The sequence below is a fragment of the Cyanistes caeruleus genome, chromosome 9 (assembly GCF_971803275.1).
Source record: "Cyanistes caeruleus chromosome 9, bCyaCae1.hap1.1, whole genome shotgun sequence".
Taxonomy (NCBI): Eukaryota; Metazoa; Chordata; class Aves; order Passeriformes; family Paridae; genus Cyanistes; species Cyanistes caeruleus.
Genome location: NC_141709.1, coordinates 13,540,882 through 13,562,499, shown reverse-complemented (window position 1 = coordinate 13,562,499; position 21,618 = coordinate 13,540,882). Strand labels below are relative to the sequence as shown.

General features: G+C 36.2%; 1 protein-coding gene across 2 annotated transcripts in view; it reads left to right on the top strand.

Moving 5' to 3' along the window:
• The window catches only part of STXBP3 (syntaxin binding protein 3), a 23,602-nt gene extending 1,984 nt beyond the window's left edge, over positions 1-21,618 (top strand). For both annotated transcript variants that reach the window (XM_023931988.2, XM_023931990.2), the window contains exons 2-19: positions 1,107-1,156; positions 1,878-1,959; positions 3,350-3,426; positions 4,060-4,138; positions 5,530-5,630; positions 7,504-7,658; positions 9,197-9,287; positions 10,207-10,331; positions 11,767-11,871; positions 12,372-12,429; positions 12,643-12,708; positions 13,132-13,212; positions 13,842-13,980; positions 14,567-14,673; positions 15,110-15,208; positions 16,110-16,195; positions 18,214-18,362; positions 20,467-21,618. In XM_023931988.2, the coding sequence (XP_023787756.1) occupies positions 1,107-1,156; positions 1,878-1,959; positions 3,350-3,426; positions 4,060-4,138; positions 5,530-5,630; positions 7,504-7,658; positions 9,197-9,287; positions 10,207-10,331; positions 11,767-11,871; positions 12,372-12,429; positions 12,643-12,708; positions 13,132-13,212; positions 13,842-13,980; positions 14,567-14,673; positions 15,110-15,208; positions 16,110-16,195; positions 18,214-18,362; positions 20,467-20,558 (1,742 nt within the window). In that variant the 3' untranslated portion in view covers positions 20,559-21,618. The remainder of the gene's footprint in view (positions 1-1,106; positions 1,157-1,877; positions 1,960-3,349; positions 3,427-4,059; positions 4,139-5,529; positions 5,631-7,503; positions 7,659-9,196; positions 9,288-10,206; positions 10,332-11,766; positions 11,872-12,371; positions 12,430-12,642; positions 12,709-13,131; positions 13,213-13,841; positions 13,981-14,566; positions 14,674-15,109; positions 15,209-16,109; positions 16,196-18,213; positions 18,363-20,466) is intronic.

Genomic DNA, 21,618 nt, shown 5'->3' with positions numbered 1-21,618 from the left:
GTATATAGTTAATCTCTATATGAAGTCCTTTCCACAAGGAATTCTGTTTGGGTTTTTTTCCTCCAACTTTAAATTGTTTTGTAGACTTGTATAATAAGTTCTTACCTAGCCATAGATAGCTATATTAATTCTTGTAAGTGATTCAGCATTTCTGCAATTCTGTTTTTTTGTAGTACTTGCTTAAGTCCTTTCTTCAGGAAGTGTGTTATAAACGGGTCATTAATTTTGCCAAGGTGTGGTTTGCTTTTTTTTTTTTCCCCCCACACAGGGACTTGTCAGCCTGGTGTTCTGTCAGTGTTATCTATAGTTCTTTTCTAGATGGTGAAGTAAAGGTAGAAGAAGAAAAGGCTTTGTAAACTAATTGAATGTATTCAGAGAAGACAAAATCTGAAGGGTAGTTAGTGTGTATGACTGGTATAAAATCTGTGAGAAGGAAGTGAAAGCCTGAGCAAGAATAGAGTGCTAACCTGGGTTTGGTTTTGGTGTGTGTAGAATGCTTGCAGAATAATTATTTTGAGAGCCTGTAAACCGTTGTAAGCCAATTATTTGGTTGAAGCAGCTGCATGTTGAGGGCATAATAAATAACAGCTGGAATAGTGCAGGGGCAAGTACGTGGTGTCTGGCTGTTAGCTTGGAATAAACTTTCGTTTTATTATGGGAGAAAACTGACTTCTGTATTTTAATTGCGGAAATGAAGTTCAAGACAACTGAACTATGCATTTTTATGTTCTGGTGTCTTTTATAGGCAAATATTATAGAAAAAATACAATATTTGAGATTTTGGACAGGATTGTTAAGCACTCAGCTTATTAAAAGGAATACTATGTAATGCTAATGACTACTTGATTGGCAAGAGTGTTCTCAGAAAATACGAATGTTAGTCAAATTTTCATGTGGTTAAAGAGTTATTACACCCATTTATAGACCTAGAAATAGGCAGGGATAGTTTGTGGTGAAGAATTCTGTGCTGGTATTTATCAGGATGTTTTTTTTTCTATTTTTCTTTTTAGGGCTCTGAACTTAGGAATCTAAATGGATGAATTTTTTTTTTTTCTTTCTTAGTAATGATTTGATTCCCCTAACTGCTAAGCTGTTTCTTTTTTCAGAGCTGAAATCAGCAGTGTTTGATGACTTTAGCAAAGAGGAAGAATGGAAGGTACAATTTTGTTAAATTTTTTATAAGAATTCTGTCATTATTGAACAAGAAATCTGTATTGCTGAGTAAAGAACAAATACATAAAATTAGTGGCTGGCATTTTCACTTTTGTAATAGAAGTAATAGATTTTACTTTGGTAATTCAGATCTCTGTATAATACATATTGGAAAATCTAGAGGCTAATACAGGAAGAACAAATGGTTAGTAGTCTCTCTTTTTTTATTAGTTGTGAAGGAAAATTACAAACTGTGTTTATCTTCACTTTCCTTTTGAAAGACTTATACTTTATTAATTTCAAAATTTACACTGCACTGCAGTACATATGGAGCAGGATTCAGCAGTATGATACCTGTTAGAACTGCTTAAGCTATAAAACAGTTTTAAAATAAATACAGATATATTTGAGCAGGCCATGTGGTAAATTAGCAGGAATTCAAAAGACTTGTGTCCAAGTGAAACTTTCAAAATACTTTCTAGTATGTACAGGGAACAAAGCACTTATTTAAGATTGTCCGCATCTTTGGAAATCCTGTACATTAGGAGCTGTCTTCTGAGATTAATTTCCCCCTGCAATGTTAGTGTATGCAGGTAATGAAAAACACAGTAATAAAATAGCTTTAGCTTCAAACTTCTATGCCAAGCTGTTAAGGAAATGACATGGGTTTAATATAGCTGATTAATTTATCTAAATACTTGTGTATTTTCTTTAAATATGTTTAGATAATGCTTTTAGATGATTACACTACTAAATTACTGTCACTGTGCTGCAAAATGACTGATCTACTGGCAGAGGGTATCACAGGTAAGCATAATTCTTATTAATACACCAGTGGAAATATCTTGGTAAGAAAAAGGGAAAGACTGAAATGGATTAAATTGATAGTACCTTTGCAAGAAATGGTCTTTATTTGGCTGATGAAGACAAGTAGCTATGGGGTATTAGAATAGTAGACTTTCAGGCTTCTACAGTAGTTACTCAGTTGGGATTTTTTTTTTTTTTTTTTAATGAAAAAAACAAATGTTTCTGTGTCTGAAAGCTCAAATCCCCCTTTAAAATAATTTTTTTCTAAAGATTGCTCTAAGAGTTTTTTTGTTCGATTGGGTTTTTTTGGTGGTTTTTGTCCTTTTACTTTTTTTTTTGTTTGGTTGTTGTGGTGGTTTTTGGTTTGGGATTTTTGGTGGATTTTTTTGGGAGGTGGGAATGGGTGTTTTTTTGCTGATGGCTATTTCTGAAATTGAAATAAATTCCCAAAATGTAAATGAACTGGTTTTAATTAGCTTTAGGTCTAGATTTTCAGAAATGCCTGTGTAAGAGAGCATTGTTTAGACTTAGTTATTTATTCCACAATACTGTTCTTGTACCAGTTATTCAGCATAACATGATTATTCTGGAAATATAATAGTAGAGCTCTGGCAATTTTGCTTTTTGGTGTGTGTTTTAAATTGTAAGTGCTACTTATCCTTCGTGAGAAACTTTTGGTGAGCATGTATCCTCTTCATCAAGAAGAAACCTTTTATTTTTAGTGGGCAAACTGCTGAAAAGAACCTGTCTTCCCACATCCAGATGTCTGACATTACTTATCTTTCTTGTTCCTCCCTTATAAAACTTTTGAGCCACAAGAATCTCTGCATTCTCTAGTGTACTGTAACACTATACAGTAATGACTTTGTTAAACAGAGAAAAACAAGAGATGAGTGAAGCTGATTTGCTGAAAATGTCTTCATTTGTGCCTGCAATTATGTTGAGAGAGAGTAATTGCCCAGGAAATAAACAAAGGACAGAAGAGGCTGTAGTCCAAAATGATGCCCTGCATAGTTTCTCCCTCTCCTTCAGTGTGCTGGAAAAAAAACAATCTTGCCAAGAGAGTTCGTAATGGGCCCTGTAGTTGGAGTATGTTTGCAGTGCTGTTCTGTTGTAGGAATGTAGAATACCTAGGAGGAATTTATTCCTACAACTTTAGTTGTCACTAGACTGAGAGTTGAGAAAGCCTTGTGGTAACCTTCTGTATCTAAAATAACAAAGAAATAAATCAAGGCTCTTGGCAGAAGGTACATCCTTACCTCTAGTATTGTGGACAACTTGACTGCTGTTGCTTTATTTTTATCAACTCTGTATTAAAATATGTGCAGTATTTTCCTTAAAGATGCATAATGTTCCTAATTATAAAAATGTAGTATTTCTTACTTTATAGTGGTGGAGAATGTATATAAAGACCGTGAGCCTGTCCCACACATGAAGGCAATATATTTAATAACTCCCACCAAAAAGGTTAGTATTTTAAAGTGTCGCAAGATCTTTCATACAGAAAAAAAGTAACCTTATTTTAGAATGTTTATTTACTGTGTACAGCTATGCTGTAATTAACTTCTGCATTTTCTGATACTCCTCTGTGTGATGCCTCATGTCCCAAGATGAAAAGCCGATGGAGTGCCACCATGTAATACATTGCAAACATGTACCTTGTGGTCAATGTAGGCACTCTGTCATTGCTTAGCAGTTGTAACCCCACTGAAAGAGATGTTGTATCACATAATGATGCAATACACTGAAAAATAGAGTTCAAAGTAATGGCTCTAATAAGAGATTACTGTTACTTCCTAAAAATTCTTGTGAGAATATATCTCAGCACTGTTACAGCTGGAAAATTATGCAAGTACTGTGATGTGTGTGCTTCCTGAAATGAGCTTGGTGCATGACTGACCATCTGTAACTGCTTGTTATTCTTGATCTGGAATTAAAAATCATAAACTTCAGTGTTTTCTTATATGTTGAATTGCAGTATTCCCAAGTGGGTCTTGGTAATAGGGTGGGAGGAGAGGAGGGAGAAGCTTTGTCTGGTGTGTGTAGAAAGGCGAAACACTGGCATGATGGTTTTTTATTTTTCCTCCTTGCCCCCATAAGTCTGTAGATGGACTGATTGATGACTTCATCACTAAATCATCCAGCAGATACAAAGCAGCATACGTGTATTTCACTGACTGTAAGTAAGCTTTTGGGTTTTAGTTTAGTAACTTTATATGGGTAAATAAGTAAGCTGCTCACTTCTCTTGTTTATAGTTGAGTAAGTGAAAAGTTTGGGCCCTGTTTCTCTCAAGAAGGTTTGAAACTCAAGTAATTAACATATATCTGGGTTGCCAGGCTGTGGTCACCATGCTGTGTGGCAATAGTAATTTCTTTCACAAATTACCAAACATTCTTGATTGTTTTCCACCTCTGTTTTTGATTTGGGTAATGTAGTCTTTTAATTTTTAAATATTCCAATCTTCTCCTGTGTTAGAGTGTGGGGGAAGACAATTCAAGTCAAACTATGTGTCTCTACATAAACAAAATAGTATTGAAAACATAGCTGCATGAGGACTTTCCGCAAGAACAGCGTTAGTAATTGGTTGCTTCAGGTAGTTCCTGAAGTGAGACAGCTTTTTTCCTTCCCTGAAAGAAGGGGCCTGCTGAGCCCTTGCATGTGTGACATAAATTGCGTAGCAGAGGCAATTATTGGGAATGGGGTTAATGTGACTGCACATGCCCTTGCAGTCAGTCAGTGTGACTAAAAGGGCATGTAAAGAGGGGAAAATAAAGAACCCAAATGTGCTGCTAAAGGCAGAGACTCAGATGTGCCTGTCTTTGTGGACTGTGCATATCTGCTACTGGATATTCTGAAGGCAGTATTAAATTACTATCCAAATTCTTGGTTTCTTGTTTAATTTCACGCTGAAGCAGCAGTTACTGTTCTGGAAAAGTACTGCTGTCTTGCTGTATGCTCCTTGGTTGCAAGTGGGCAAGCTTTCAGTTTGAATACTTGCCAAAACTTTTCCTGTTGAGAGGAATTGCTCTTGAGTTAGAGAAATAAGTCCATCACTTCCAAGTCTGTGTAGTATTCGTGTTATCCATGTATTCCTTAAATTCAGTTTCTAGACTGGGATCCAATGTAGCCTGGAAGTGTGGTGGAGTACCTTAGGCATCTATAATTAAATTCCATATTTCTGTATTTTTCTCTTATATATGTACACATGATTTCTTCTGGTACCTTGGGAAATGTTTTTTTCTCACCTACATGACAAGGACTAGCAGAAACATTAATTTTGATAAAATCAACATACTTCAGTTGCAGACTGCTAATGAGTATTCAACAACCTTTTTGCATGCAAAAAGCTGGTATAAATTGAGCGGTGGAGCTTCTCAAAAAAAATCTCAAACAACATTGATTATAAGATCTATTTCACTTTAGGAAGAGTAGGCAATTTTTTTTTGTATTTTATGGTTAATTGGGTCTTAATTTAGAATTTTCTGCTCTGAATACTGCATGCTTATAAGTGAGCTAACTGCTGGAATAGTACAAATTATTTATACTTAAGAGTCTCCTTCTTTTCCTAGTTTGTCCTGACAGCCTCTTCAATAAAATTAAGGCTTCATGTGCAAAATCCATAAAAAAATGCAAGGAGATCAACATTTCTTTCTTCCCTTATGAATCTCAGGTAAATTTAATTCTTCATCTTAACAGTAGTCTGGAAGATTATTGTCAAATGCTGCTGACCTTTTAGAAAACAATGAAATAGAATGTAGCTTTTGACTGACAAACTCTGTGTGAGGTATTTCCATTTGGGCACATTTCCAGTGCTTGCTTATGCTTTTCAGATGAAAATAAATGCTCTTGTACTCAAAGATTTACTCTTTGCTCTTGACCTCTTTGTAAGACTTGGTGTAAGTTAAAATAGGGAGGTTAAGGAAGGAATCTCTTCCCTAAGAGCAGGCAAGTATTCTGATTGGTCTTTAGTAAGAGTTTGTTCTTGCTGATACTGAGGTGATGCTGATACTTTGATAGGTTGGGTAGGTTGGTGCATAGGAATTGGAGTAACTTGGGCTTGGTTAAAGTCAGGAAAGAACAAGTGGACTAAGAGAACTGAAGGGGAGTGGAACAAAAACCACTACAATTTGACAGTCTGAAAAGTGTGACGAGAACATGGAAATTCTGTTTTCTCAATGAAAGACCTATACTACCAATATACAACCAGTGGAAACCAATGGGTGTTTTCCATGTGCAGCCACACAGTAGGTGTGTTGAGGAAGAATTTGTTGCTCATGCCCCTCATCAGACACAGAGAGCTGAAATGCACACTGATCCTCATTAAGACAGTGAAGCTTTCAAGCTCTGCCTAGTTCTGGGGGCTGGAAAACTAACCAGAACTAACCACGGATGTTTCCCATGTCAAACATTATCAACACATCAAGGGTGACAGCTCTTATGTATACCAAGTGGCAAGTGAATATAGGAGGGATTGCTGCTAGCCCTGTCTCACTGTGGTGCAGTTTCCTGGATTGAAGACACACTCATTTTTATTATAAAGGGTTCTTTGTTATTTTGGTTGAGAATCCATCAGGGGATAATGAGTTTGGTGGCCTGTTCGTTTGCTTTCCAGTGAGGTTGATGTCTACAAATTTTGTTTCATGCTGGTTATGGGAGCCCTGCCAAAGCTGCTCTTCTGTACCAAATAAAGCCTATGAAAATGTTGTGGTCCTGGTTCTCCAGAGGACTCACCATGAAAACAGAAATCAGGACTACTTTTCTGAAGTTGAAAATAAGCAGCACATAGGCTGGGCAGCACTCTTCTTGCTTTTACTGTAGTTTTGTATTCTTAGTGTCTGGGGTTGTGAGAAACTTTTGAATCCTTAGCAGAGGAACAATGTTAACTGGTCTGCCTGCTTGCTGGGATTCTAAGAGTAAATAATCAGACTAATTTCTGGGCAAAGTTCAGGTGATTATCTACTCAAGTGAAGCAAACACCTTTATCTGGATAGATGTTCTTTGACTCGGTAGTTACAGAGTCCATCTGAAACTAGAGAAAATCCATTTACTGACAATGGGATTGTTCCCATGTTTACATTCCATTTACAAAACTGTTGAAAAAGCCTTTCATCTCTGTAGTACTAAGCTGCTTTAATCAAGATTTAATGCATTTAAAGAATTTCAGCTATTGAAGGTAAGTTCTTAATATTAAAAGCAGATACAATATGTAAAATTTCATTTTAAACCAATTTAACCTTGATGCTTTCTATGATCATTCTGATATTACCTGTACAAGACACTGATGGGTGTTTAGTTCCTTTTGTCCTGTAAGCAATTTGAAAAATACAGTAATTTACATAGGAGACTAATAGGGAAAAAGTCTAAGAACAAGAAGACGACAAGCAGGGATAGGGAATGAGGGTTGGTTTGGGATTTCTTTCTTAAGTGTCCTATGTATGACTTTTTCTTGCAGCATATAGTTTTAAATTATTAGCAAACTTTTTACCAGGTGTTTTGGCAATCTGCAAGTTTGGCCCTATTTTTCGTGTGTATGTTTTACGTAGGTATTTACTCTCAACATCCCAGATGCATTCTACCGCTGCTACAGTCCCACTCTGGAAAAGACAAAGGATAAAGATGCTGTACTGCAAGTCATGGCTGAACAAATTGTTACCTTATGTGCCACGCTAGATGAGAATCCAGGAGTACGATATAAAAGGTGGGGCAAAGTTAGTGTTATATTGTAATTTCTTTCAATTCCAGGGTGTCTTAGTTTGAAAAGACAGGTGTCTGCTAAGGAAGGCAGGAGCCTCCCTTGAAATGGAAAATGTAAACCCCCTCCCTACAAATTATTATAATTTTGAAACTGAGGGGCTGTCAGGCAAAGATATAGGAGTAGGAATAACAGTTCTTTACTAGTATGTATAAATAAATTTTTAAAAACCTCTACAACTTAATAGGAAAATTAAAATAAAATGCAGTAGTACAAAAAACACTGACACCCTGTTGGACCAGGTGTTGGTAGCAGTCCGATTAAATTGTGGCTGCAGTCCTCCGGGAGTGACAGATGTGGTTCTGCTGAAGCAGTGATCCTGTAGAAGGGTGTAGTTTTCCTCTGAAGGTCCAGTGGTGGTGTAGATGGGTCCTGTCTTCCTCTGGGAATCCAGTGGAGCAAGGCTGCCCGGGGTGTTCTGAGTCTCGGATTATACCCAGGTAGGAATGCTTGGCTCCTCCTGCTGGGTGGAGCATCTCCCAATGGGATGATGTAATTTTATCAGTCATGCAGTGAGACTCAATGGCCCATTAACCAAGATAAGCCTTGGAGGGAGGATGGGTCTGGAAGAGATAAAGAACACTGTCCCACCTGGTTTTAACAGCTGGTAATAGAATACATACTTTTGGTTACATCTTGCATTGCAATTTAAGACACAGGGCTTACCACCTTATTTTGTCATAGCTTGAGGCTGCAGCATAATTTGATTTTTTTTTTTTCTCTTGTAGCTGTGGATTGGTTTTAATCCACAAGACTGAAATATGGAATAGCAGGAATTTGTGAAGTGTAGGTAGAGCAGTGTTTTTCTGTGTACATGCATGTAACAGTACTTGCTATACCTCTTGTTCTGAATGGTTTGTTTCATGTCTGGTCAGTAGGGTGACACTGATATGCCGCATTCTTGTATGCCACATGCGTAATCCTGTAATAGAACTGCTGCTGTTCAGCCATTTACAGCTCTGCTTGGCAACAAGAAATCCAGAAATTGCTGGGGCACATGGGATCCGGATTTCTTGTAGAGATATTGAGAAGAATGCCTCTTTTGAACTCTGAAAGGGATTTACTATCTTTGAAGTCAAAGTAGGCTTCTGAAATTGTATTCAAGGACTGCATTCTGTGGTGTAATGTGAAGTAGTATCTTACTCTCTATGAAGGTAACAAATAATTGCTTGACTGTTTTTTTTCTGTTCTTTTTCTTTTTTTCTTTCTCGTTTCCCACCTCTGAGTGAAACTTGAGGTGCTGGCCCATGTGCCAGCTAATGCCAATCTTTTGGCTGAAGCTGTTTCTGCTGTGTGAAATACCTGAAGCATTCAAAGAGTGAAATAATAATGTAAAAGTGAAAATATATTGGAAATATTTAAAATGGAGTTCAGAAACTTGTGAAAGTGGTGGATCAGTCTAGGGAATTTTCTGTTTTAAAGGTAGCATTTTAGTGTTCTGATGAAGAAATATGAGTTATTTTTGCATGCTTCCTTTTTTCCAGTGGACCATCTGATAGAGCCAGCAAACTTGCACAACTTGTTGAAAAAACTCTTGAAGACTACTACAAAACAGATGAGAAAAGCCAAATAAAGGTAGAAAGTGAACTAAAATGTTTATTTTTTTTTGTAAGTTTTGGGGAAAAAATCTTTGTATTATTCTTCAACAGTTAAGTTCTACAAATATAAATCTTATTTAATAATAAAGGCAACTAGTTGCCATTTAGTTGTTTTTGTGGATGAAAGCAATGTAGAGATGAATAACTGTTGGAGTAAAGCTGTATTTGTGTGACCAAACTGATTTTATTTGAACAATTAGCCCTGTGATAATGTAGTGGGATGCTACAAACCTGAAGACTAGTGGATAAATATTGTTTTAAAATCACCTTCCATAATGTCATGTGTAGAAGGGGCTTCCTGCAGAATTGAAATATTTCCCCCGAAGGGTTATATTGTCCACAAAGATACAACTTTTCACATAAATAATGGTTTTGATCTGTCACTACAGATAAGACCTGGTTAGGGCAGCTGCTTAAACACAAAACCCTGGGCTAAACCATTCTGGCTTTATGACTTTGTGCTTTGCTACAAAATTAAATGTATGTGCTGCTCCTGCCACTTCACTAAATCCCTAAATGAAACCTTTGGTTGAATGTTTGGAGGTCTTTTTCTGTATTGCAGCACTATCTGATGTGCAATACAAACAATGAAGTTATCTGTTAAATCTCTGGGCAGCCTTTTTTGGGTTTTGTTTTTCTTTTACATTTTTTGTTCACTAGATGAATAAAGCTCAGATTTCTGAGTATATTGAAGTGGTCTAAGAGCATTGCTTTAAAATTAGTATTTAAAACCATTGTATATCATTAAAATGTTCAAACACTTGGACCATAGTGCAGTGTTTTTCAGTTACTTTTATAAAAATACCTGCAGTGCTGTGACTTACTGCAAATAGATTTAACATGCATTAACTTTGTACTGTATGTCTTAACTTTGTGTTTGTTTGATGGCTTTCTAGGCTAAAACCCATTCCCAACTAATAATAATTGATCGTGGCTTTGACCCAGTATCAACTGTGCTCCACGAGCTCACCTTCCAGGCAATGGCATATGATCTGCTACCCATTGAAAATGATACTTACAAGCAAGTACTTAAAAAAAAAAAAATAAGCAAAAAGCGAACTTGATTATAAAATCCCTGAAATTGTTTAGTTGAATTGCACCATGGCAATATTAGCTGCTCATATTGTATAATGGTTGCTTCATTTATTGTTAGTCTTTCCTCTTGTATTTTTACCTTCATCTTTTTCTTGACTTCCTCCCTTAGTTGTGATTAGGTAGGATTTAATTGGCATTTTTGCTAAGTTTTGAGTCCAACAAATTGCATTTTTTAAGGACTAAGCACCTTGTACTACTCTTGTAAAGCCTTAGGAGTGCGCATTGAGATTCTGTAGATTTTCTTTCATATTGTCAACTTTTTTTGGCATAACAAGACAATCAATACCACTAACTGAATACTGAGAAAGAGCTACGTTATTTCTCAGGAATGCTTACTTTTATAGCACCAGTCATGTAATTTGTGTAGTTACTAAAATTTACATGTTTTATTGTAAATACACGTTTAAATCACTCATGTTCAGTTTATAAGCACAGTTTGGAGTAGTGTTCATTTGCGTAAGTTATGTGCTTTACTGTCTGATTGTTCTGACAACAAGGATTTTGGTAGGACTTTGCTTTCTGATGACCCACTACAGCAGAAGAGACCTGATGGCCTCTGTTCAGCCAAGCCAAAAGGAATGTATATCTTCAGTCAGAAGCACTGAGTGAAGATTTTAATAGAAAATTCAGAGTTCTATGAATCTGGGTTTGATTACTGGGTATGAAGATGTAGCAGAGTATATTTTTTAGGTAGTCATGATCTGACTTTCATCATTAATCTTGTAATTTTTTCTTTCTTTTGCTTTCTGGCAGTCGGCACCGTGTGAGTTTGTGTAAATGTGAAAATATCATGTGGCATGATTGCTGTCTTGTTTTAGGTTTATTGCTGTTTGTAGTCACATAATAGCTGCTCTGTAATGCTGTGCTGCAGTTTCTTTTATATATGAAGTACTTTGTCCTGCTTAGCATTTTGTTGGTGAATGTGACTTCATTTTCCTTTAGTTATAAAGTCTTATGGTACACAGAGAAAGCTACACTTGGCAATTGCAGTGTGTATTACTTTGTGCAGTTTGCATTTGAAACTACAGGGAAGTTACCATTGAAAACTGAAGAGAAATTGAGGTGCATGTAAATGTGTGTTTAAAGCTCTAGTTACTGTTGGTTGAAAACAATGTGCAGAAGCTATTGCCCCAAAGAATCTAAAATTCATCTGCTGCTTTTATTTTAAAATAGGTCATCTGTGAAATCCTTCTGTAAATTATATTTTGTCAGGCAATAGCTTGGCTTATAAATAAAAACCTTAGTCTATTACTGCTGTTACCATTTATATTGATTAAACTGTTACAAATATTACTGTAATAAGTGATGAAAATTGGGGGGAACCCAAACCCCAAATAACTGTCTGAATTTTCCCTTGGAAGATACAAAACAGAAGGCTCTGGTGGGAAGGAAAAGGAGGCAATTTTGGAGGAAGATGATGACCTGTGGGTGAAGATGCGGCACAAGCATATCGCAGATGTGATAGAGTATGTGAATAAATAACAAAGCCAGCTGGTTGGTTTCTTTGAGAGGGAGGGTGTTTGAGCTGTTTATTTGGAATACAGAGAGTAATGAACATGGTTGCAATACAGATTAGATTCAGTTAAGTAATCAATGCCAGGAAAAAACTGTACTACAAAAATACAATATGGACCCAGTATGCAGTTATACTAATGCTACTTGCAGTTCTTGAGGTAAATGGAAATCAAGTAATTTCCTGGCAAGTATTTTCAAATATTTGAAATCTGAAGGGGTTATTTTGCATGCAGTACTACCAAGCTGCTGCATCAAATGACATTATAAAGATATTGCAGATAGAATGTTTAATATTTCCTGTGTAAAAAATCACTCTTTTTTCTGAAGATAGACCTGTATTTCAGGCTATTACTTTCATTCAGAAGTTTTTCTTGCAATTCTTTTAAGATGTTAAGAAAACAGTTAAGAACTCATGTGCTATTGCCTTTGATTCTTTTCCTCTTTTCTTCAGGGAAATACCCAAACTTTTGAAAGATGCTTCATCAAAAACAAAAGCAGCAGAAGGAAAAGTAAGTTGTTTAAGTTGAGGTATTGTTTTTCCTGGTAATTTAGTTATTTTCAGCTGATCAAATCCATGTAACTCATGGATCTACTACCGAAATTAAGGCTTTTCTTAACTGTAGTTTTCAGGGGTTGTGGGGAAGCGAAGCTGCAACAGGAGGGGAAATAAGCATGTCGTTTATTGGGGCAACAGATCTTCAGGTTGTGACATTTCTTTCCAGTTATCCATATCTGCTCTGTCCCAGTTGATGAAGAAGATGCCACTCTATCGTAAGGAGATTAGTAAGGTAAGGGGTTTTGTGTAAACACAACTTCACCATAAATAATTCCGTGCACTTTAACTTTGTTTTGTTGAAGTCTAGTTTTAGTCTGTCATTTTCCTGTAGTGTGCTATATAGCTGTTCTCCAAATTAATGTTTTCACCTTCTGTAGAATTTAGAGAAAAAAACGTTATTCCATGTGTTTTGTTTTACTATGTAAAAGAATGAAATAGTTTGTGTGCTTTGAGGATTAAAATATCATAACGGCTTAATGTTTTACAAGGTATTATGGGGGTAAATCTTTAAGTGAAGGGGAAAACACAGAAAATGCTTGATTTTGTCCTGAAGGATTGACTCTTGTAACCAGTAAAAATTATGGATATGCTAGAAAAAAAAATCGAGCTACGACAGCATTTATTTTCTCTTTTTTTTGTTCTTTCTGTCTTATAGCAAGTTGTTCATCTTAACATTGCAGAAGATTGCATGAGCAAGTTCAAATCTAACATAGAAAGGCTCTGTAAAACTGAACAGGTATGTTTAAAAAAAGCCACAAACAAAACAGCAACTTTGCAAGTATTGCAAGTACCACTTTTCTGTTTGCAGGAATAGAAGCTTGTTTTAACTGACTAAACTACTATGTCTCTTGCCTTTATTTTGTGACCAGTTTTTGAGGTAGTAGTATTAAAACTAAGTGTAATATACAAGGCTCTTAATCTCCTAATAAGGTGGTGTTCCTAAGAGTTTTGGGGGGTTTTTTGGTCTTTAAATTTGGCTGATTTGTATAAGGATCACCTTCATTTTCATGGCTCAAAACTCCTACAAGGTTCCTTTAATATGTTGTGCAGAGGGAAGCCCTTTTTAAATGTCTGGGGAAAGTACCTTTTAGGAGGCATTACACTGTGATTATAATTTGCATTTCTGAGAATTCTAGATATCACAGTTTTAAATGTTTAAGAGTGTTATGTAATGTTATTAAAATGCTGTAACTATGGAAATAAATATCAGACCTGTCATACTGAGTGTAAATTGATGCAGCTTGATTGTTTCCTGAAACCTGTGGTTTCCTAAAAATGCCTTTCCAAACACACAGAACAACGTTGATTTAGATTACTTTAATTATTTTAACCATGATGTCTGGTTTTTATTTTTAATTAATTTAGGATTTGGCTCTTGGAACTGATGCTGAAGGTCAAAAAGTAAAAGACTCTATGAGGGTCCTCCTTCCAGTTCTGCTCAACAAAAGTCATGATAGCTATGACAAAATCAGAGCTATTCTCCTGTATATCTTCAGCACAAATGGTATGACAAGTTGCCCCATTTTTTTTTTTTTCCTCAGTGCTATGAACTTAAACTCAAATTTTAGGATTGTACAGTGGTTGTAGTTAGCCTAAGTCTCTGCATTGGAATTGGTAGCTGGGTTTGAAAGTAATCCTGTCCATCCTCTGTATATTCTCTCAGATTAGCAGCAAAGATACTATTGATAAGGAGTTAAGAGATGTAATTCAAGTGTAGATTAACACGATGTTTTAATTCTTATTCTTGCATGTGTGCAGTAGTTGGTTTTCTTATTTTCACATGTTATTGAAGCTGTTAAAGGGGGAGCTCCATGTCAGTTGCAACCTGAAAATTAAGTCAGTGGGGAAAAAGTTGTAGAGAAGGAGAAAATTGGCTTAATGTCAGTCTGAGGAATCTGTAGTTTTGGTCTCAAGAACGAACCATTAAAGAAAATTTTATCTAAAATAATACTGTATTATGTTAAACTTAGACTGCTCACACAAAACAAACAAAAAAGTTCTGGACTAAATAGTAGCCCAGAATTTGTGAGAGAAAACTGGTCTTACTCACAGTCACTTGGTAATTGTTGTCTGTTTTCCATATATTGAAGGAACTACCCAGGAGAACTTGGACAAGCTGATCCAGAATGTACAAATAGAAAGTGATAGTGATATGATAAGAAATTGGAAATACCTTGATGTTCCTGTTATCTCTTCAGTAAGAATGTATTTATTTATTTAGTAATTTCCTACCGTCCAAGGACTACAGCTCTTTCAGCAACTCTTAGTGATGTTATCCAGATCTGGTTCTGGAAACAGATAATTACTAGGAATTTTTTTTTGTGGGGTAAATTTTGAAAATTATTATTATTGTATGTTAGTTGTTTAAAGTAACATACACATAATGTTCCTTCTGCAATTAGATGGTGACTTGAGCTAGTTGATTTGGGAAACTGCCAACTTACTCAGTTCTTTGTCTCTGAAGTTCATATTTCTAGTGTATCCTGAATTCTAGAGGTATTAATAATTGTTCTTTATCATTATTATTTCTTTAAAATCTCATGCTTATCCCCCTTCCTTCTGCTACTGACTGCTAGTAAGTTCCAAAAATCCAGACACTAAATAACACAACCATATTTTGAAAATCTTTTCAGTTTGTTGCTCAGCAACATAAATACACAAGAAGGGACCGTTCTAAAGAAGAAACCTTTCAGCTTTCTAGGTGGACTCCTGTTATCAAAGATGTTATGGAGGTAAATTTCACCAACTAATTAATTCATGGTTGCAGTGCAGAGATTTACTTGAGTGAGTTGTTACAGCCAATCTTTTGAATTCCGTAGTATTTTGAGTTAATTTTGTTAATTACATCTGGTGGGCAAAGTCATCACTTCTAGTCTGTCTCTAATATAGAGCATTAGACTGCTGTTAGTAATACATCTTGTTAGAGGTCATTTTAACAATGAAGCAAATGAAAGTGAAAGCAAGAAGTCTTTTAGAAAAATTTGTCCTGAGATTTGCAGTGTTTGGTATGGTTTAAAGATCTGTATCTTGGTTTTAACTCCAATGGGTCTTTAAACTGCAATTCCAATCTAAACTATAGTGTGGTAGAGCCTGAAAGGTGTTATTTGCCAGAAGTGTAGTTTTATTGTCCTTAAACCTCTTCCTAAGCATCAGTCAGTGACTGATATCACAAAGAATGGTGAGTTTATTGGAGTGTTAGTCCGACTCAGTGCCGTCATTCATAGATTCTTGGTGGCTTTCACATGTTCGTTTATGATTTCAGGGGAGCCTGACTTCTCTCATACATTGCCATATAGAAATTAAATAGTTTAGGGTTATTACAGATGAAAAGCTGCTAGTGAAATCTGAACAGTTAAATCAGTAATATGTTTACTAAAGAAGCATGTGTATTCACAATTCCTTGTGATACACAAAACACATTTTAGCATTATATGGTCCAGCATTTTGTTAGGTCCAGCTTTATTCTCATGAATAGTGTGTAGGAGCACTATTCAAGAGGTGCTACTTGCAATTACTTGTTGGGCTGCATGTTTTGGTGTGAAATTCCAGTCAGACATTGTTTCTGAAAGCTGAGAATTGCTGAGGTTAAGGTCTGTACGGCTTTTTAAAGTCTGTCTTTATTTTGCACTTCAGGATGCTATAGAAAACAAATTAGATTCAAAAGACTGGCCTTATTGTTCCCGGTGTCCTCCCACCTGGAATGGTTCAGGAGCAGTAAGGTAAATGGTTTAATTTCCTGAAACATAATTTACCCAGATCTCAGTATTTTTGTCATTTACATTCTAAAGCCTTACAGAAGTGTGCTTACTGAACAGCAAAATAAAAGTTGAAAGGTAATGTTAATGTATCAAGCCTATATTTTTATTTAATCTAAAACATACTTAAGTTGGTTGTTATTTTAATAATTCTTAGTAATGTATTTTTTTTTTTATTTGTAGTATCTCCTTTTTGCTTCAAGGTTAGAAATAACATTTCATATTCCCTAGAATGAGAAGTTAAACCATTGAGCTTGTTAGTGTGTAGTTTCAGGAATGAATGTTCATTCATGTTTACCTAATGTGACTTAGGCAAAAAGAATGTTTTACTCCTGAAAGTTACCTCTGCTATGTTAGTGGTAGTGGCATTATTTGGGTTAATGACCTCAGGAAATTAAATTTATTTTCTGTAAGCTCTCCCATTAGGAAATATGGGCCTGTTGGGCATTTGATCCCAGTTGCCAGGGAGTGGTTTAGACAAGTCCAGAACAGTTGGAGATCTTGAAATAAATTTTCTGCTAATGAATGTGAAATGTGTGCTTGCATATTTAATGCTTGTTACTGAGAAGTGATTTTTGGAATTTTTTGTTTTAGCTCATTTGTACTATTCTTTCTTTCTCTTTTTAATTCCACTAGCTCTTGAACCTCATGATCAATACCTGCCAGTTTGAGAGCTTTATCACTTTTTACAGTGTTATTTAAATGGTGAGATAAATTAATAAAGACTCCCAAGAGTGTTTCTATCACGGGAATGCTCACTAAGAGTGTTCCTCTCTCAGGAATGCTCACTGCACTAATCAGATGCTGGAATTCAGGGAGGGAAACATTGAACATATACAAAATGTGGAAGACACACTTGAAGGAATTTGTACTTTACTAAATTAAAAACAAAAAGTAGAGATACACAGCCTTAGGAAAGTAGGTTTTTTACATCCACTTCTAATTAAACTGTTGGTGGTGTATCCTTCTGTTCCTGGATGTTGCAGTCCGTAACCTCAGGATCTCCTCCAGAGAAGCTGCAGGGTTCGGGGACCAGCATGGAACACCAACAGACGGGCCTTTGTTCATGTAACCATTTATTCAGCATGGGAACAAACTCAGGTCCAGAGCAGAGAGCCCGGAACAGAGGCAGAGCAGGGGTTTTTGAGGGACAGAACTCTTGAGGGGTCTCCACCTTTGAGGGTGGAGTTCAGGGTCAGGGACCACTAGAAACACAGCAAGGGAGAAACCCCCCCACCAAGGTACTCAAACCCAATCAGAACTCCTGGGCCGTCCTTCACAAGGGGTTTGGGGTGGGACAATGCTTATCTGAAAAGTAACTCTTTTCCTCCCTGGAGGCACTTCACAACACCTGGATATGCCCTAGAATGATCAGTGCAAGAGAATACTAGAGCAAGTCCCCTGTACACTGGAACTTGATCTCCATCTTATGGGTAAAATGTGGGAATCTTGAAGGCACTCTAGCAGAGAGATCAGGACTGCAAATGACTTTACCTGACTGCAATTACTACATGTGTGTTAGACATCTAAGCACTTCAGGCTGCTTTTGTTTTTCCTATGTATCTGAATCTGATTAGATAACGGACAAATATTTTCTTTAGAGATTCTGTTCATGTTTGGAGATGGAAAAGCCCAAGACTCCAACTTTTTGAAATTAACCTCTTCTGAAAAATGCCACTGGAATTGGGAGCATGCAGTATTAAGCTGCTTGGCAGGAGTCCTTGGCATGTTAGCTGTGTGTGCAACAAAGTTTTTGTTTTGTATTTATTTTCCCCCCTGGTGATACCTAAACAGTTTGAGTAATGTGATGATTAAAATTTAATAAAAACAAGTTTTCACTTTATCTAAATACTTTTGCTGAAATTATAATCAAGCATGACATGAACTGTATGAAAAATTGCTACTGCTTGTTAACTGTATAATTTTAACCAAAAATTAATCAGGCAAGCTGTATAAATGTCATCTTATGAAATGGTTTGCAGTGCACGCCAGAAGCCTAGAGCGAGTTACAGAGAGGAGCGAAGGAGCGGTGCAAGGCTGATTGTGTTTGTGATTGGAGGAGTCACGTACTCGGAGATGCGCAGCGCTTATGAAGTTTCTGAGGCCTACAAGTCCTGTGAAGTTGTTATTGGTAAGCTTGCCATGGGAAACGCACATACGGGGTATGTGCTCTACCGTGTGTGGTTCTGGAAAATGTAAATCATTTTTCTTAGATTCCTTCTGTTGGTTCACCACACTAATGCTATAGTCAGTGTATTTCTTAAAACTATGCACTTAAAAGCATCTTTTCAGGTTATCTCAACTGTTTGATGTTTGGAGGGGTTTTTTTGGCACAAGATGTTAAGGACAAAACAGTTGGGCTCTACAGAAGATTTATGTTAGAGATACGTCAGTGTACAGCAGATGGGATTTCAAGAGACCTCTGTTTCTTTGCATTACAGTTTCCTAACAAACTTTTGCATCTGCCTCTGCTTTATCTCCGGTGGCACTTGCTACTCTAATTGCTTTTGGAAGTAGGAAAGCTGACAGACTAGTGCAAAACCGCTCACTTTGGAAGGAAGATAAGTATTAAAAAAACGCAACAATCCTAATCAAAATCCTACCCAAAAAACTAAACAAATAAACCCCAAACCACTTTTTCAGTGTAGTTTGGTTGACTTTGCAACCTTTTCTAGTTTCTGTTGTGGGTACTTGAGAGGCATAAACCACACAATGATTAACTACTTGGGTCCTGAAAACTCCCCTGCTTAAGATTTGGCAATTGGCAGCTGGTGTAGTAATCTTTCAGCACTTTGGACTTAGTAAATGCTTATTCCATCAGCTGCTGTGCTTCAAATGAATTTTAAATAGCATTACAGGAAATAACTAGGTGGTAAAGCATATATATATATATATAAATATACAGGAACAGAGCTCCTGCATACAGAACCTTACCACAGACCTGTGTTCATCTGCATGACCAGATGATAGCTGGGTCATCTAAAGCATTCTAAATTGCTTGAGAAGTCTATATTTGGCATTTTAATTTAGTCTTGAGATTCAGATTGAATCTGTCTACCATCTGTGATGATTTAAAATAAATACTCTTCCCTAAAACAATTCTAACCTTGATTCTGAGATCTAGAGTCTGTTAGCTCAAAATATTCATTTACAATACATTTACAATTCATATACAAAATATTGTAGGTGTGTTTATGTGTGGTTGGTTTTGTTTTGGTTTATTTTTTTATTTGCTGGTTTCATTGGTGGTGGTTGAGGTAGGTTTAATGCTGGTTCTAGTTCGGAGTGGTAATGGAAAGAGCAGGACAACAGGAATGTAGTTTAACCGGAGTATTTCTTCATCTGAAAGTTGTTTACAATACCATGTTTAGTGTAGATGTAGCTGGTGTTTACTGGTGTATCTGGCACTCAGCACAGCACCATCTTCCCTTTTGTTTACAGATGATTCTTGTAATTTTTGTTTGTAATCCTGATTTCTGAGGGAAGGTGATAGTTGCAAAATTTCCACACGGATTACCGAAAGATTGACATTTGGCTGTGTTCCTGATTCAGAACTCCAAGAATAGTAGCCAATTCAGAGTGACACTACTTGTTGCCTTCAGAACTGCAGGGTGACCCTTCATGGCAGAAGTTATAATCACTCTGTGAGAAAAAGAGAGGTAGTTGTGCATTGAAGAATAAGGATTTTCTTTGCTGCTCAAGACTTGAATTTTGTTTTTTCAGGGAAATGCTAGTCAGTAAAAGCCAATTTTCTGTAACGTATTTCTGTGGGACACTACTGTTTGTGGTAATCTTGAATCCAGAGAGTTTCTTGATTCTAGGGTAAAGCCTCTCATTAACTCACTCTTTCACAGAATGGGAGGTTTCTTGCAGGCTGGGACAATTGTCCAGATTCAGTCCTGTCTTTCAAACAGGGCAGAGCAGGACTTGAAATTTGTGTTCAAAGTGAGAGTCCAGATTCAGTCCTGTCTTTCAAACAGGGCAGAGCAGGACTTGAAATTTGTGTTCAAAGTGAGAGTCTTGATCTGGATGTCTGAGTGTGGGAAGAGGGACATTGCCTACCTAATGGTGACACTTACATGATGGTGCTTTATATGAAAACACTGTGAAGTGCTGTGCTTCTCCATTGTCTGGGTGCAGTAAAAAACACTGGCATGTAACTGATGTTTTTAAAGAGGAAGTGTCTGAAAGTCAGAATTTGGCTGATACAGTTCATATTTATGTTCTTTTGTCAGGTTCTACTCATATTTTGACACCTAGAAGACTACTGGAGGAAGTGAAGAGCCTTAGTAAACCCAAGGATGTGGTCCGCATTAAGGATGAATAAATGTGGTGATGTTTATGATGTATTAAAACCACAAACAGTATGTGTACATATTCTAATGGAACTGACTTTTCCAAATACTGCACTTAAATACTACATGGATCCGAAATGGAAGCCATGTTATAATTTAAATTTGCTGCTTTTGGGGGAGTAGAAGGCAGAGAGATGAAAAGATAAACGTGTGTTTCTTAGGTTCTATTTAGTATTACACTACAAGTGGTTTTTCAAAATGGCATGTTTCTTCCTAACTGATTTTTGCTAAAAGTCATTGTAATTATATAGAAACTGGACTTGTCTTTGAGAACTGTGAAAGCTTTCTATAATACAATTTATTTATAAAAATGACTGAATTAAAAAGGACCTAGGCTCTTGGGTAGGGACTTCAAGAGAAAACTTGTAAATATGGATTTATGGTAATAATGTTCCATATAAGTTCAGTGTCTTAAAGTGTAATGTTTTCTGTAAAAATAGCTTGCTCAAAATTCTTTAAATACATGTATTTGTGAAAAATCTAAAGGCTTTTTAGATGGTGCTGGTTAAGTTAGATAGTTAATCACAGAACCATTGAGTAGTTCCAATCACAGTAAATAACTTTGGAGAAATGCTGTTGACTGTGCACTGAAGTACACTTTATATTTAAGTATATACAGAGATTATTATTGAAGCTTTTATAAAAAGTTAATTTCTTAGCATATTCCTTATCATTGTCTATATAGTCTGTCTCTTTCAGAAGTTGAATTGCCTGTGATACAGAAATTCCAAAACTAAGCATGTCTCTTTGAGGAAGTGGAGGCAAGGGGAAAGGAGAGGACAAAAAGGGAAGCAGCTCAGTCTTTCAAAGGGCTTGATCATTTGGAAAAGAAAAACAAAAAGCAATGACAAAAAATGACAAAATCTGATGTACTCAAGAGAATTTACTTTTTAAAAAAATTTGTTATATACTAAGAAATAAATACTTAAATTTGCATTGAAGACAATAAAAAATCAAATTGTATGAGTTCTGTAATACTGGTAATGTTTAGATTTCTCTTTAAAAATTAATTAAAATTACTGATCTTTTAAA